Raw genomic sequence first — 15408 nt, forward strand, 5'->3', positions numbered from 1 at the left:
AACTCAGGGTCTGGGCACTGTCCCTCAGCCCTTCCTTCCTTCCTTCCTTCCTTCCTTCCTTCCTTCCTTCCTTCCTTCCTTCCTTCCTTCCTTCCATCTTTCCTTCCTTTCTCTCTCTCAATCTTTCTCTTTCTCTCTTTTTCTTTCTTTCTCCTCAAGACTAGCTCTTTACCATTTGAGCCCCCAGCTTTTTGGTAGTTTATGGGAGGTAGGGGTTTCAGAGGACTTTTCTGCCCCAGGCTGGCTTTGAACCACAATCCCCAAGAGCTCAGTTTCCTAAGTAGCTAGGATTACAGACATAAGCCGCCAGTGCCTGGCTCCTTCATGACAATCATTAGCCATATTGACCATTAAACGCTGGATCCATGCCATGGTTTTCACTGGGTGTTTATTCATTTCCGGGCCAATTCCGGTTAGGGGAGTGAACATGTTTTATGTTGCTTAAGGCACAATATCTTCTAGGTACTGGGTGTGGACACCCCAAGTCATGTTTCCTCTCCGTCACCAGGTGTTCATGGAGCTCCAGTCTGAGAGAAGGCAAAGTCCTGCCTTGGGAAATGGAGGTTCACTGAGAGAACTGTGTTGGGGTGGGAATAGCGAAGGTCTATGGTCTGAAGAGGAGTTTGGCATGGTCTGGGTCTTAAAAGTCCTCCTAGGGTAGAAGCCATTTCAGTTGGGAGAGGAGGAAGGGGGAAAGGGTGTCTGGGAAGAGGAGCAGTGTTTTCAAAGGTTTGGTTAGGGAGGGGATGTGACGGGTATACAGGGGGGGGGTATACAGGGGGAAGTGGAGGGAGTCGAGCTTTCCAAATCTTCCCACAATCCTCTTCTCCTCTGCAGCCCTGCCATCCATTGATAATAACACAGGTCCCATCTCCAATCTCCCCTGAAGCTTCTCCCCTTAGAGCCCAGGCCCACTGGATTCCTCCGGGGTTTCCCTCTAGTGTTGAGGGAAAACATTTTCTACAGCTGTGTAGGTTCATGTAAGGCAGATGGTAAAACAGAACTGGATCCACCCATCTATTCTTTCTGGAGAGGGAATTCTGGGCAAACCAAAACCACATTGTTGCCAGGTGCCAATACATGATTCGCACCTGTAATCTTAGCTACTCAGGAGGCTAAGCTCTGAAGATCAGGGTTCAAAGCCAGCCTGGGCAGGAAAGTCTGGGAGATTCATCTTAAATCAACCACCAAAAAGCCAGATGTGGAGATGTGATTTAAATGATCAAATGACAGCCTTGAGCACAAAAGCTCAGAGACAGCATCCAGACCCTGAGTTTAAGTTCCAGTGCCTGCACGCGTGTGTACGTGCACACACACACACACACACACACACACACACACAGAGAGAGAGAGAGAGAGAGAGAAAACATTCTTATTTCAGAATCTGAGAAACTGAGGCCCAGCAAGGCTTACAGATTAAAGGTGCTCTTGGGAATTAAAATCTATACCTCCTCCATTTCCAGGGTATGAGAGAGCACTGGGCTAGATGCAGTTAGGAAGTTCCTTCTGTTGTTTTTTTTTTTTTTCTTTTTTAAAACAAAGGGAAAAAACCCTCTTATATCCACTTCCTGGAGCTCATTCATAAATACTATGTTATATGATCAGATGCACGTAAAGGAAGTTCCTTCTTGAGGCCGGTTTTATAGATTGTGTGTACGTGCATTTGCGCATGTGTGCGTGTGCACATGCGCACATACACACATATACACACACACCATTCTAGAGCTTCTACATACTAAAGCTCCAGTGGAGGGACCAGAGCTGAGGTTAAGCTTTCACATTAGGTTGCTTCTGACTCCTGTTCAGCCAGCAGAGCCAGACTACATGCTTTAGCCCTTATATTGCTGCTCAAACAATGTATAGAAAATGATGACCTCCAGTATTCCTTTTCTGGAGCTCCCCCACATCTCCTCTCTGACCTATGCATTTCTTGCACAGCTGGGACCTTCTAAATCACTTCTGGAAACAGATTTCTGAGGGTATTACTATAAATAACTCTACAAGAGCCAGATTGTCCCGAACGCTGCTTCTTCTTCTTCTTCTTCTTCTTTTGTTGGTCATGGGGCTTGAACTCTGGGCCTGGGCACTGTCCCTCAGCTCTTCAGCTCAAGGCTAGCGTTCTACCACTTGAACCACAGCGCCACTTCTGGCTTTTTCTGTTTATGTGATGCTGAGCAATCGAACCCAGGGCCTACTGCATGCAAGGCAAGCACTCTACCACTGAGCCACCTTCCCAGCCCCTGAACCCTCCCTTCTTGTTCTCTAAGAATAGGGTGAGCAAGAATGGGATGGGATATCTCAGGTCTGCTCACTTCTTTCCAGGCCATCTCTCTCTCTCACACACACGAACACACACGCATGCAGGCGCACACACACTTGCAGATTACCGAGAAATAGATGTCCAAGAAATGGCAAGTTCCCCAGGGTTGGAAAGAGTCAAGACAGGCTGAAAAGCAAGCCTTCAACCTAGCTCCGCCCATTGCCCCGCCCCAGCTCTGCCGCACCCGTGGGGCCAGGCTCCCTTCCGTCGACTTTGCTCGGGAGCAGGCCAGCGGCCAGGCTGTAAGAAGCAGCTAAGCAGCCGAAGAAGCAGCTGTTCCACTCCCTGCCATTGTGTCCAGTGTCCGGCGCTCTCAGGTGCTCAGATTCCCAGGGCAGGGGGACGGGTTGGGCAATCAGCAACCGGGGAAGGGGGTCAGCTGCCTGGAGCTTTCCTGATCATTGCTTAACGCTGATCTGATCGCAGATCTGCTCACAGCCAAGGGCCTGGACCCCCCAGGGATCCCTGCCTGAGGGGCTTCAGCTCGGGCCCCCTATGGGGCTGTTCCTGACATCCAACGCATACTGTCTGCTGCTGTTGCTGGGGCTGCCAGTGGTGTTCATGGGGGGCTTGGACTGGCAGTGCCGGCGCATGCCCTATTCGGCCTCTCGAAACTTTGAAGTGAAATATGTGATTCCCAGTTTCTCTTTGGGTGGCCCGGTACAGGCCATGGTGACGTATGAGGATGAAGAGATTGGGAGTGCCTTATTTATCGCCACACGCAATCGACTACATGTGCTTGGAGCTGATCTGCAGTCTATCCAGAGCCTGGCCACTGGCCCTGTTGGGGACCCTGGCTGCCAGACCTGTACATCCTGTGGTCCAGTTACCCCAGGCCCACTGGGGGACACAGACACGCTGGTCCTGGTGATGGATCCTGGGCTTCCGGCGCTGATCAGTTGTGGATCGAGCCTTCAAGGCCGCTGCTTCTTGTATGAACTGGAGCCCCAAGGAACAGCCTTGCACCTGTCCACACCAGCCTGCCTCTTCTCACCTGAACACAACAGGCCTGAGGATTGCCCTGATTGTGTGGCTAGCCCATTGGGCACCAAAGTGACCCTGGTTGAGCAGGGCCAAGCCTCTTACTTATATGTGGCATCTTCACTGGACCCAGTGGTGGCTGCCAGCTTTAGTCCACGCTCTGTGTCCATCCGACGGCTCAAGGCGGATGCCTCCGGATTTCAACCAGGCTTTCCTGCCCTGTCGGTGCTGCCCAAGCACCTGGCCTCTTACCCAATCAAATATGTGCACAGCTTCCACGCTGGAGACTACGTCTACTTCCTGACTGTGCAACCTATCAGCGTGACAAGCACTCCTGGTGCCCTGCAAACACGCCTGGCACAACTTAACGCCGTGGAGCCGGAGCTCAGTGACTACCGAGAGCTGGTTCTCGACTGCCATTTTGCACCTAAAAGGCGCCGTAGGACCTCCCAGGGCACACAGTCTTACCCAGTGCTTCAGGCTGCCCACTCAGCTCCAGTGGGTGCCCAGCTTGCTGCTGAACTGAGCATCTCAGAGGGCCATGAAGTGCTATTCGGGGTCTTCGTAGCTGGCAAGGATGGGGGTCCTACCACAGGCCCCAAATCTGTTGTCTGTGCCTTTCCTATTCATTTGCTAGACTTCATGATCAAAACTGGGGCTGAGCGCTGTTGTGAGTCTTCAGGTGATTCTAGTTTCCCCCGAGGCCTTGACTTCTTCCAGACATCCAGTTTTTGCCCCAATCTGGTGAGCAGAAAGAAGCCCTCCAACCCTCCCTCCCCCGGCTCCTGCCCTTTGGACAGTCGGTTTGTGGCTGAATGTAGGGCTGCTTTCCTTCCCTCACTGAGGGGACCTGGGTTGGGAAGACTGGGGTAGTGTGAGAAATCAGCCAAAGAAAAGCCACACCAGGTCTGGGAAGGTGGCTCAGTGGTAGAGTGCTTGCCTTGCATGCATGAAGCCTTGGGTTCGATTCCTCAGCACCACATACACAGAAAAAGCTGGAAGTAGCGCTGTAGCTCAAATGGTAGAGCGCTAGCCTTGAGCTGAAGAGCTGAGGGACAGCGCCCAGAAAAGTCACACCAGAGATGCATCTTCCAGCCAGGTTTGTCCCCTATTGGTGCCTCATTTTGCTCTTGTTAGTTTGTTTGTTTTTTGTCTTAGGGTTTTAACTCTGGGCCTGGGCGCTGTCCCTGAGCTCTTCAGCTCAAGGCTAGTACTCTACCATTTGAGCCACAGCGCCACTTCTGGCTTTTTCTGTGTATGTGGTCCTGAGGAATCGAACCCTGGGCTTCAGGCATGCTAGGCAAGCACTCTACCACTAGGCCACATTTCCCAGCCCCCTAGTCTAATAATTCTTTTTCTTCTTCTTCTGTCAGTCGTGGGGCTTGAACTCTGGGCCTGGGCTCTGTCCCTCAAGGCTAGCGCTCTACCACTTGAGCCACAGGATCACTTCCTCATTTTGCTCTTTTACCCTCTTAGTCATCATGGCTTCTGTTGTTGTTGTTTCCCTGGTTATGTGAAGATAGGATTGCAACATAACTGTCCCTGCCAGTATAGCTCCCAAATTCTGGGTTGGATAATGGGCATCCATTCCTATCTGCCTACCTCCAGAGACACACTCAGAAAAGTATACACAGAGGCACAAACATACAGGCAGATGCTTACAAGCACATAAACTCACAGCTGCTTGCCAACATAAATTTGGCTTTCCTTGTTTTGTTCCGATTTCCAAAAGGGGTTGGGGTGGGTGGGAATGGAGTTGTCAGAAAGCATCTTACCCCACCAGGGGGTTTCCAGGGAGGATCCTGGACCTTGGAAATCTGTGTACTTATTGGGTAGTCTGTGTGACCTAGGCTTTTACTAACCCATTTTTAGTAGGAGTGATTACAAAACAATCTGGGACATGTTAGGAAGGCAACTTGGCTCCAAAGGATTCTGGGAGCCTCACCCCAATCTTGAGCAAGCAGTTGTAAACATCTAGGGATGAGTAAAGACCTAGGAAGGGCTGATTGGAATTGGTCCAGCCAAGACTTTCTGCTACTATAGCCAAGGTCTGCGCTAGATAAGGTGGTCTCACAGCTCCTGTTCCTTCCAGTAGACCCTACTGAGGCTGTCCAGCTTTAGTCTCAGGAAGGGAAAAATAGAAACAAATAGGACTTTTTTCCTTACTGTGCTGTCCAGAGAGCCTGGGGTTGTAACAACGGTAAAGTAATATGAGGTCTGAATCATCAAGCAGACCCACAGCCACTGCCTTCAGAGTCTCTGGCCACCCTTACATCCCTAGGTCTTTCTGTGATTCCCCCTCACTGATTCTTTCAGCTCCTCTCAATGCCCCAGAGGTAAATACCCAGGGAATAGGTGGGAATGTTTAGCTTCTCATCTTTACTTAACACACCAGAGTTGAAAGACCTTAAGGGTGTAGACTTCTTTTTCTGGGACTGGACAGCCAGCCCTGCCTGGTTTCATCTCCTTCCCTTTGGGGGAGTCAGAACCTTTCCCAACTTAGTTAATGGTATGTGGGTTGGAAGATATCCAACAAGACTGGTCAGTGCCAGGCACCAGAAGGACTAATCTTGGGTCCTGCCCACAGGCTGGCCTGGCCCCTGGGAGATGTGTGAGCCAGTGTTTGCTCAATGATTGTAGGCATTCAGCACCCACTGAGTGCTCTTTGTGATTGGCTGAGGGACTGATACCCATTTTTCTATAGGTTCAGGTAAGGGTATGGGCCTTGCATAGGATATTGGAAACTTAAGTGTCTTCAGGAACGGGCTTAGTCAAGCCTAGTAGCTAAGGGCTTGGGGCCTAGAGGCAAGCTACACGGGTGTGGCCTGGTTGAGTTAGCACCTCTCTTTTAGCTCCACAGCCCCACCTGTGCCTGAGTCATGATAAAAGAACCTGACAGGCTTCCAGCTAGGGCCAGGCCCTTGTCCTTCTCAAGTGAAGACAAAGTCCCAGTCTCCACCCACAGAATACAAACTCAGAGTGTAGAGGGTGTGGACACCCAGCTTTGTACTTCCTCTGGTCCCTCTACCATCCCCAGTTCCGTTCAGCACTGAGATCAGGGGCAGGTGAAGTTCATGTGGCACGCTGAAGGCTTTGAGGAACCTTGAAGAGGGCCCTAAGGGATGGCCCGGAGTGTCCTGAGCACCTCAGCCTATTCTTTTGTGCACTTCTCACCCAATCCCAATATATTGGCCAATTAATCATTACAGCACACCCGCAGAGGCCAAGCATGACCAGGAGGGGGCAGGAGAGGACTCTGACTAAGAAGATTGATTAAGAGCACAGACTTCCAACTTGCCTCTTCAGAGGCTGTGAAGCCTGACAAGCAAATTTGTCTCTAGATGAATGAAGCTGGCATCAAGTTGGGTCTGTGAGACTCAGTACCTCATGAGGAGGCTGGAGCAGGAGGATCATTAGTTCAAGACCTAGATTACAGAGAGAGAGAGAGAGACCTTGTTTCAAAAATGATCAGTAATGATCAGGATGGATATAGACGAAGAGAGCAAAGGAGTAAGGGAGCTGGCCTTCTAGCCTGGGCCTCCTTTCTTCTCTGTCTTTGTCTCTTCTAAGACCCCTGGGAACAGTGGGAGGCAGGCAGAAAATATGCGGACTTAGGGACTTCTTCAGCCAGGCCATGGAAAGGGGTTGGAGTTTGGGCTGTTATGATTACTGTCAAAAGTCCCCCAAAGGGTCAGTGCACAAGTACAAAGCCTTATTGTCTTTTCCGTTACCTTCCTCAGCCTATCTCAGAGGTTCCCAGCTCCAGCAAGAGCTGCTACCATTTTCCTCTATTGGTCAGCAACAGCCTCACACGCGTGGACTTATTCAATGGGCTATTAGGACAGATGCACATCACCGCACTGCATGTGACACGTCTTGGCAACATCACCGTGGCCCACATGGGCACCACGGATGGGCGTATCCTGCAGGTAGATGCTTCACTCCATAACCCGCCTCAGCCCTTGCATGCCTGTCTCCATCCCCATTTTGCTCACAGCTAATTTTTCCCAGGTGGAGCTAGCCCGGTCACTCAACTACTTGCTGTATGTGTCCAACTTCTCACTGGGCAATAGTGGCCATCCCATTCAACGAGATGTCAGTCGCCTTGGAGACTATCTATTCTTCGCCTCTGGGGACCAGGTGAGGTGGGCAGGGTCACAGCCAGGGGACAGAGTTGTGGGACGGCCAACCTCCCAGTTCAATATAAGGCGATATTGATGTACAGGAGTGAGACTCACTTCCTATTCTAAAATGAGACCAGGAGGGCCTAAGGGACCCATTTCCTTCCTCTAGTCATCCCTGAACCATCTGGTTTGTCACTCCCAAGGTCTTCAAGGTACCTATCCGGGGTCCGGGATGCCACCATTTTCTCACCTGCTGGCGTTGCCTACGTGCGCAGCGTTTCATGGGCTGTGGTTGGTGCGGGGACATGTGTGGCCGGCAGAAGGAGTGTCCTGACTCATGGCAACAGGACCACTGTCCACCCGAGATTACTGAGGTACAACTCCCCTGCCAGGGCACAGATAAATGTGGGACAAGGGGCTGGGAAGGTGGCTCAGTGGTAGAGTGCTTGCCTTGCATGCATGAGGCCCTGGGTTCGATTCCTCAGCACCACATAAGCAGAAGAAAAAGCCAGAAGTGGCGCTGTGGCTCAAGTGGTAGAGTGCTAGCCTTGAGCTGAAGAGCTGAGGGACAGTGCTCAGGCCCAGAGTTCAAGCCCCACAACACACACACACACACACACACACACAAACTCAGGCTATCTGTTTGCCCCACTTCAGTTCCACCCCCACAGTGGGCCTTTAAGAGGAACCACAAGGCTTACCTTGTGTGGCTCCAACTTCTACCTGCATCCTACTGGGCTGGTACCTGAGGGAACTCATCAGATTACTGTGGGCCAAAGCCCTTGCCGGCTTCTACCTCAGGACACCTCAAACCTCAGGTACAATCTAGACCCTGTACCTCCCTATCTCCTTCTCTGTGAGAAAGACGGTATCCTCTGCTTGCTGCGGGACGGGGGTGGGGTCTGGGGCACGCTGGCAGTGTGGCTCTGGCTGGTTTATTCTGTGGAGATGGCTCTTGTTCCCTCCTGAACCCTGCATGTGTTACTACCTGTCTGTGATGTCATACACTGGGTAAATTAGGTCCCTACCCCACTCTGTCCATCCCACCATGGAAGAAGACATGGGTGGAGCAGTTGCGTTCTTCAGATTCTGAGGAGTTCTGTGGGCATGCAGCCAGGCCTTTGCACTTCCTGGCTGACTTCATGGGTTCCCCCTGGTACTGTAGCCCTGTACCCCGCAAAGACTTTATAGAGGAACTTGAGTGTGAGCTGGAACCCTTGGGCACCCAGGCAGCGGGGACCACCAACGTCAGCCTCCTCGTGACCAACATGCCACCAGGAAGGCACTACCGGGTAGACGGCACCTCCATAATGGGAGGTTTCTCTTTTATGGTGAGGTCATCTTATCCCCCCTCTGTGTCCTTGGTTGGGGAGGGCTTGGAGTGGAGGGCTTGCTCCGGCTAAGCTTCTTCAACACCCTTTTAGGAGCCAGTGCTGAGGAAAGTGCACCCCATCTTTGGCCCACGGGCAGGAGGTACCTGTCTTACCCTTGAAGGTCAGAATTTGTCCGTAGGTACCAGCTGGGCTGTGCTGATCAATGGAACTGAGTGCCAGCTAGAAAGGTAAGTGCCAGCAGGAAAGAGGACAGGAAGCTAGAGAGTCCCACCCCTTCTACCTGTACCCTGCTAGGCTGGTACATGGAGGAACCTACGAAGATCACTCCTGCCTGCTACCTTTGACCCTATTGGTACAACTTGATCCCTGCCCTCCCTGTCCTTGATGGGGGCCTCCAAGCATCCTCTTCCCTAGGACTCCCTGTGCTCTCATTCATCCAGTGGGGACTTGGATCCTATCAGGGTCCACAGAAGAGGGCCTAATCATATGGTCAGTAGGAGGAGCAGTTCCCAGAAGATCTACTGTTCCCACAGGCTGGAGGCAAGGAAGCCCATCATGGCATCCACTGGCTCCAGCCAAGACTGTGGGGAATCTGTTCCCTTCCTCTTTGCCCTTCTAGTTATCATTTATTTATTTATTTGGGGGAGGATTTGAACTTATCCCTTAAGCCACGCCCCTTGGCTAGGGCGACAAGCCAATAGAGAAAGTAGACAGGATTAGCAAGCCCTTAGAGAAAGTAAGCATGGCCTTCATGGGAGTAGATGTGTGTGGATGGGGGCCGGAGGGGGGGGGGAAGGTACTCCTGAGTCCAACCCCTCATTCCTGCAGGGTCAGCGAGGGGCAGATTTTATGTGCCACACCCCCTGGGGCTGCCACGGCCAAGGTCCCCCTTCACCTACAGGTAGGGGGTGCAGAGGTGTCTGGCTCCTGGACCTTCTACTATAAGGAAGACCCTATCGTGCTGGCAATCAGTCCCAATTGCGGCTATTCGTAAGTTTGAACTCCTTGATCCATGCTGGCCTCTGAAAGAATAAAGGCAATAGCTTCAGGAAGCATTACCAATCACTGTGCTCTCATCCGCAGCGGCTCCCATGTCACCATCCGTGGCCAGCATTTGAGCTCAGCATGGCGCCTAGTGCTGTCATTCCATGATGGACAAAGAGCTGTGGAGAACTGGGTAAGTGAGGGCTGGGAGGAAGGGAAGTCCCCTGATCTCCAGGCTAGGCTGTGGAGACTAGGGCCCCAGGTAGAGCATCTACCTAACTATTCTCTCGTGGGTCCCAACAGTGTGCATCTGAAGGGCATCTGGAGCAGATCCAGTGCCGCCTGCCCGAATACGTGGTCCGAAGCCCTCAGGGATGGGTGACAGGAAATCTGAGTGTCTGGGGAGACGGAGCTACTGGCTTCACCTTGCCCAGCTTTCGCTTCCTAGCCCCTCCGACTCTACCCAGCGCTGAACTAGCCCCATTGAAGCCTGAGGAGTATGCTGTGAAGTTTGAGGTTGGTGGAGGGGCACAAGGAGAGACGGGGTTATGGAAGATGGAGCGATGAGGGCCCTGGTCACTGGTTGATCTTCGTGATTGTCTCTGCAGTATATTGGGCTGGGCGCTGTGGCTGACTGTGTTCGTGTGAACGTGACTGTGGGTGGTGAGACCTGCCAGCACCAGCTCCGAGGGGATGTGGTGGTTTGTCCACTACCACCCTCCCTGAAACTTGGCAAGGACGGGGTTCCATTGCAGGTAGGCAGTCCAACTGGCCCTCCATGGGAACCATGGTCTAAAGGATCTATGGGGCGGGGCCTGAGCTGTCATCTGCTCCCAGGTCTGTGTGGATGACGAGTGTCGCGTTTTGGGCAGAGTGGTTCGGCCAGGCCCAAGCCCAATGAGAACACTCCTTATTGTCCTGCTGCTCTTGGTCTTCCTCCTGGCTGTACTGGCCGGGGCACTGATTTTCAACCACCGATGGCGGAGGAAGCAGCTAGGTGAGCTCTCTTACACTTGCCAACTCAGCCTCTACCCTGCCCCCCCCCCCCCCCCCCGCGCTTGAATCTCCAAGTCCCTCTCTGCCTAAGACTCAGGGCGATCTCCCACACTTCCCCAGTGCCAGGAGAGGTGGCCCCCAAGAACTTGGTGAGGCTGATCACCAGCGCTATGTTTTCACAGTTCTTTCTTCCAACCTCGATGATTTGGCATCTCTGGACCAGACAGCTGGAGCTATGCTCCTGCCAATGCTCCATTCGAGCTCAGATGACCCAGGTGGCCTTGGTGAGATGGTGGAAGGCACTAAAAGTTAGGGCTACCTGCTCCCCACAAGCCTCTCACTCCCTCTCCCCAACAGTACTCTCTGCCGTTGGTGGGCAAGACTCCAGTACCCCGGCCCATGGAGAATCATCAGATAATAGGGATGGATCCTGTGTCCCACTGTTTCGGACCGAGTCCATCAAGCTCAAGGACCTAGACACAGCACTCCTCGCCGAGGTCAAGGATGTACTGATTCCCTATGAGCGGGTAGTCACCCACAGTGAACGAGTCATTGGCAAAGGTATGGAGGAGTCACGTGGAGAGGTAGAGTTGGAGCAAAGATGTAGCCCTGAGATGACATGGACTTGAGGAACAGTTGGGCCAGACTCTGCTCTGGCTTCCTGACCAATTATGTGATCTTGAATGTATCACATAACCCCTCTAAGTCTCATTTGTGGAAGCTACAGTAACTATCTTCAGTGGGTTCTGGTATGGATTCAGAAGGCATGGAAGGCCCGCAAAGAACTCTGCCATTGTGTGGCTGCTTGGTTGTTTTCCTTCCCCGCCCCCCCCCCCGCCTCTTCTTCCTCCCCCTCCTCCTCCTCCTCTTCTTCCTCCTCCTCCCTCCTCCTCCTCCTCCTCCTCCTCCCCGTCCTCCTCCCCCTCTTCTTCCTCTCCTTCCTCTTCCTCCCCCTCCTCCTCTCCTTCCTCCTCCTCCTCCTCCTCCTCCTCTCCCTCCTCCTCTTCCTCTTCCTCTTCCTCTTCCTTCTACTTTACCACTTGTGCTATACCTCTACTTCTGGCTTTTTGCTCATTGGAAATAAGAGTCTCATGGACTTTTTTTTTTTTTGGTCTGGACTGGCTTTGAACTGAGATCCTCAGATCTCAGACTCCCAAGTAGCTAGGATTACAGGCAGCTTCTTCCCTTCCCTTCCCTTTTGGAGACAGACTCTCTATATATCTCAGGCTAGATTAAGCTCACCATCCTCCTGTCTCTACCTTCCAAGGTGCCACTGTACCCTGCTGGCACTACTTGGTTTCATTTATTTATTTGTTTGTTTGTTTGTTTTTTGCCAGCCCTGGGGCTTGAACTCAGGGCCTGGGCACTGTCTCTGAGCTTCTTTTTGCTCAAGGCTAACACTCTACCACTTGAACCACAGCTCCATTTCTGGCCTTTTCTGATGATGTGGTACTGAGGAATCCAAACCCAGGGCTTCATGCATGCTAGACAAGCACTCTACCACTAAGTCACATTCCCAGCCCTACTACTACTACTTAGTTTTAATGTCAGATTGGCCAAGTTGGTGCTCTGAAGCCTGAAGTCCTGTGGCCAATGAGCGGATGTGTTGTAATCCTGGGCCCTCTCATCATCTCCTTCTTCCCAGGCCACTTTGGAGTTGTCTACCACGGAGAATACACAGATGAGGCTCAGAATCAAATCCACTGTGCCGTCAAGTCATTGAATCGTAAGTAGGTCATTGTAAGTCGGGTGAGCAGGGAGAGCAGCCTCAGGCTGAGAGGGTCACAGGGTTTGTTATGCTTCCCTGCAGGTATCACAGAGGTACAGGAGGTGGAGGCCTTTCTTCAGGAGGGGCTGCTCATGCGTGGCCTGCACCACCCCAATGTTCTGGCTCTCATTGGTATTGTGCTGCCACCTGAGGGGCTACCTCAGGTGCTGCTACCCTATATGCGCCATGGAGATCTACTCCGGTTCATTCGTTCACCTCAGCGGGTCAGTGCTCTGCTGGCTCTGGGGGCCACAGCGGGGGGAAGGGGCCATGAAGGGGGTGCTTCTCTTCTTCAGCATCCCAATTTTCCCTGTGCCCACAGAACCCCACTGTGAAGGACCTCGTCAGCTTTGGCTTGCAGGTAGCCCGTGGCATGGAGTACTTAGCAGACCAGAAATTTGTCCACAGGGACCTAGCTGCTAGGAACTGCATGTGAGTAGCTGGCTAGACGTAGTTAAGGGTGAAGTCAATGGGCCGGGCATGAAGGTAGATGGCTGTCCAAGTATATGTCAGGAAAAGAGTCACTCCAGTCCTCAGCATGTCTTCTTGTCTCTTGGGCCTCGATTTACTGTCTCTCCAACCTTGGACTGGGACATGGTGGCTGTGAAAGTCTGGGAGGGCCTGGAACAGGTGGGTTTGGAGCCTGATGGAAGTCAATTCTGAGGCTGATTCTTTCTTCCCAGGCTGGATGAGTCATTTGTAGTCAAGGTAGCTGACTTCGGTCTGGCCCGTGACATCCTAGACAAGGAATACTACAGTGTTCGACAACAACGACACGTGCGTCTGCCTGTCAAGTGGATGGCCCTAGAGAGCCTTCAGACCTACAGATTCACCACCAAATCTGATGTGGTAAGGCTCTTAGCTGCTCTCTGTCTACTTAGCTGACACTTATCTCTGCATGGTCTGAGCCAGTTGACTATTCAGTTTAGGCAACCCCTGCTGCTCATTTGTCCAAATATGAGATCGAATCTCATACCTGCCAGGGAAAACAGGACATTCTACTCATTGGCTCCTCAGAGAGACTCCAAGGCTTCCCCTGCACAAACTCTGGGCAAGGTGGTGGGAGACGGGAGAAACTTGCAGGATATGAGTAAGGTCTGAGCAGAGGTGGTGGGCCTGTATTTCTAACTGAAGGATTCTGGGAGGGATAGGACCTAGGGGGTTCCACGTGCCGTCAATTTAGAGCACTAGATGAATCTCTTCATTTCTCTCTTCTCCCAGTGGTCCTTTGGTGTGTTGCTGTGGGAACTGCTGACACGGGGTGCTCCGCCGTATCCCCATATTGATCCTTTTGACCTCATCCACTTCCTGGCCAAGGGTCGCCGTCTGCCTCAGCCTGAATATTGTCCCAATTTTCTGTGAGTATGTGGAGTTGGCAATGGGGAAGGAGCAGAGGGTCCCCTAGAGATAAAGGAAGGACAGGAAACAGCCCCTGCATGGCTTTTTGATTGACCCTCTAGTTAACAAGAAAAGTTATCTTCTCTGGGCCTCAGTTTCCTCATCTGTGTACTGATTCCCCTCCCATGCATGGAAGGATACTGAGAGGACCTCTCAGTTTCCATGGTAACAGCATCCTAACTCAGTCTGGGTTGAGGCCAGTGCTTTCATTTCCCACACACTCCTGCTAAAGGGGAAGGGGGGGGGGACTCTTTCCCATGTTTTCCACTTACTTAACCGCAAAGAAAGGTTCCATTAGCTCACACCAGCCCCTCTGCATTCCCAGATCAAGGCCCCCACCCCACCCCATAGGATCTAATTTCAGATACCTCATTCTGTGTGTGTGAGCAGGGGGGGGGGGGGGGGGAGTAGGTGGGGGAGGTGCATGTGTCTGCCAGGCCTAGAGCTTGAACTCAGGCCCCAGCTCAGAAAACAAGACCAAAAACATCAATCATAAGAGTTGTTCCTGATTGGACGGAGCCTTGTCATGTGTGCTTATCCCTGTTTAACAAGGGTTTAAAGTGGATGGTTCAGCATCTCTGGATTAGGGAGTACACCTTGTCCCTGACCTTCCCCTCCTCTTATAGGTACCAAGTGATGCAGCAGTGCTGGGAAGCAGACCCTGCAGCACGACCTACCTTCAGAGCACTAGTGGTGGAAATGGAGCAGGTAGTGGCTTCACTGCTAGGGGACCACTATGTACAGCTGTCGGCGGCCTACGTGAACCTAGGCCCCAGCACCTTGGATGAAATGAATGTGGTTTCGAAACAGCCTCAGTCCTCACCAATACACAAGAGCACATCTAGGCCTCGGCCTCTCTCAGAGCCACCTCTGCCTACTTGACCTAAAGCCTAGGCAGGCCCTTGGGGGGCTGGACTTGCTGAGTATCCTTGAGCTAACTCCAAGCTACCTCTGGATCATTCCCGGCCTGAGAGCATTGGATCTCCATCTTGTCTCTGCCCTTTAATCTTCAGAGGTCATAGGAGGAGAATAGAGGACATTAACTCTCTTACTCCCCAGAATGAGCCAGGGAGGATGATCCTTCTGTAGCATATATTTATGAAATGCCTGCTGTGGACCCTGACTGCTGGACATAGATAATTCAGCAGTGACCACAGAGACACTACCCCTTGAATCAATTTTTTAAGGAAAGAATATTTGGGACTGGGAAGGTGGCTCAGTGGTAAAGTGCTTGCCTTGCATGCATGAGGCCCTGGGTTCGATTCTTCAGCACCACATAAGCAGAAAAAGCTGGAAGTGGCGCTGTGGCTCAAGTGGTAGAGTGCTAGCCTTAAGCTGAAGAGCTGAGGGACAGTGCCCAGGCCCAGAGTTTCGGCCCCATGACCAACCGAAAAATAAATAAAGAAAAAAAGAATATTCAAATGTAAATTATGGCTTATGTTATAAAAGATAACAGACTTATTTGAAGCTATGGAGGACTACTCTACATTAAAGAAGTTACTA

At 52.0% G+C, this 15408-nt stretch overlaps 1 protein-coding gene across 3 annotated transcripts; it reads left to right on the forward strand.

Moving 5' to 3' along the window:
- Positions 1 to 2911: 2911 nt before the first annotated feature.
- Mst1r (macrophage stimulating 1 receptor) lies at positions 2912 to 15090 on the forward strand. 3 transcript variants are annotated; one of them, XM_013028101.1, is made up of 20 exons: positions 2912 to 4045; positions 5484 to 5489; positions 7054 to 7230; positions 7313 to 7441; positions 7629 to 7799; positions 8083 to 8243; positions 8591 to 8756; positions 8850 to 8986; positions 9588 to 9749; positions 9843 to 9936; positions 10047 to 10259; positions 10352 to 10498; positions 10581 to 10740; positions 11073 to 11300; positions 12385 to 12465; positions 12550 to 12731; positions 12830 to 12939; positions 13191 to 13356; positions 13729 to 13865; positions 14532 to 15090. In XM_013028101.1, exons 1-20 carry the CDS (start codon positions 2912 to 2914, stop codon positions 14785 to 14787), a joined length of 4017 nt encoding a protein of 1338 aa, XP_012883555.1. In that variant the 3' UTR covers positions 14788 to 15090. The 3 variants fall into 3 exon arrangements, with proteins under 3 accessions (XP_012883555.1, XP_012883553.1, XP_012883554.1); XM_013028099.1 differs by lacking the exon at positions 5484 to 5489 and adding an exon at positions 10922 to 11023 and having other exon boundaries at positions 7042 to 7230; positions 11097 to 11300; XM_013028100.1 differs by lacking the exon at positions 5484 to 5489 and having other exon boundaries at positions 7042 to 7230.
- Positions 15091 to 15408: the final 318 nt, after the last annotated feature.

This window comes from Dipodomys ordii, unplaced genomic scaffold (assembly GCF_000151885.1).
Source record: "Dipodomys ordii isolate 6190 unplaced genomic scaffold, Dord_2.0 Scaffold107, whole genome shotgun sequence".
Classification (NCBI taxonomy): domain Eukaryota; kingdom Metazoa; phylum Chordata; class Mammalia; order Rodentia; family Heteromyidae; genus Dipodomys; species Dipodomys ordii.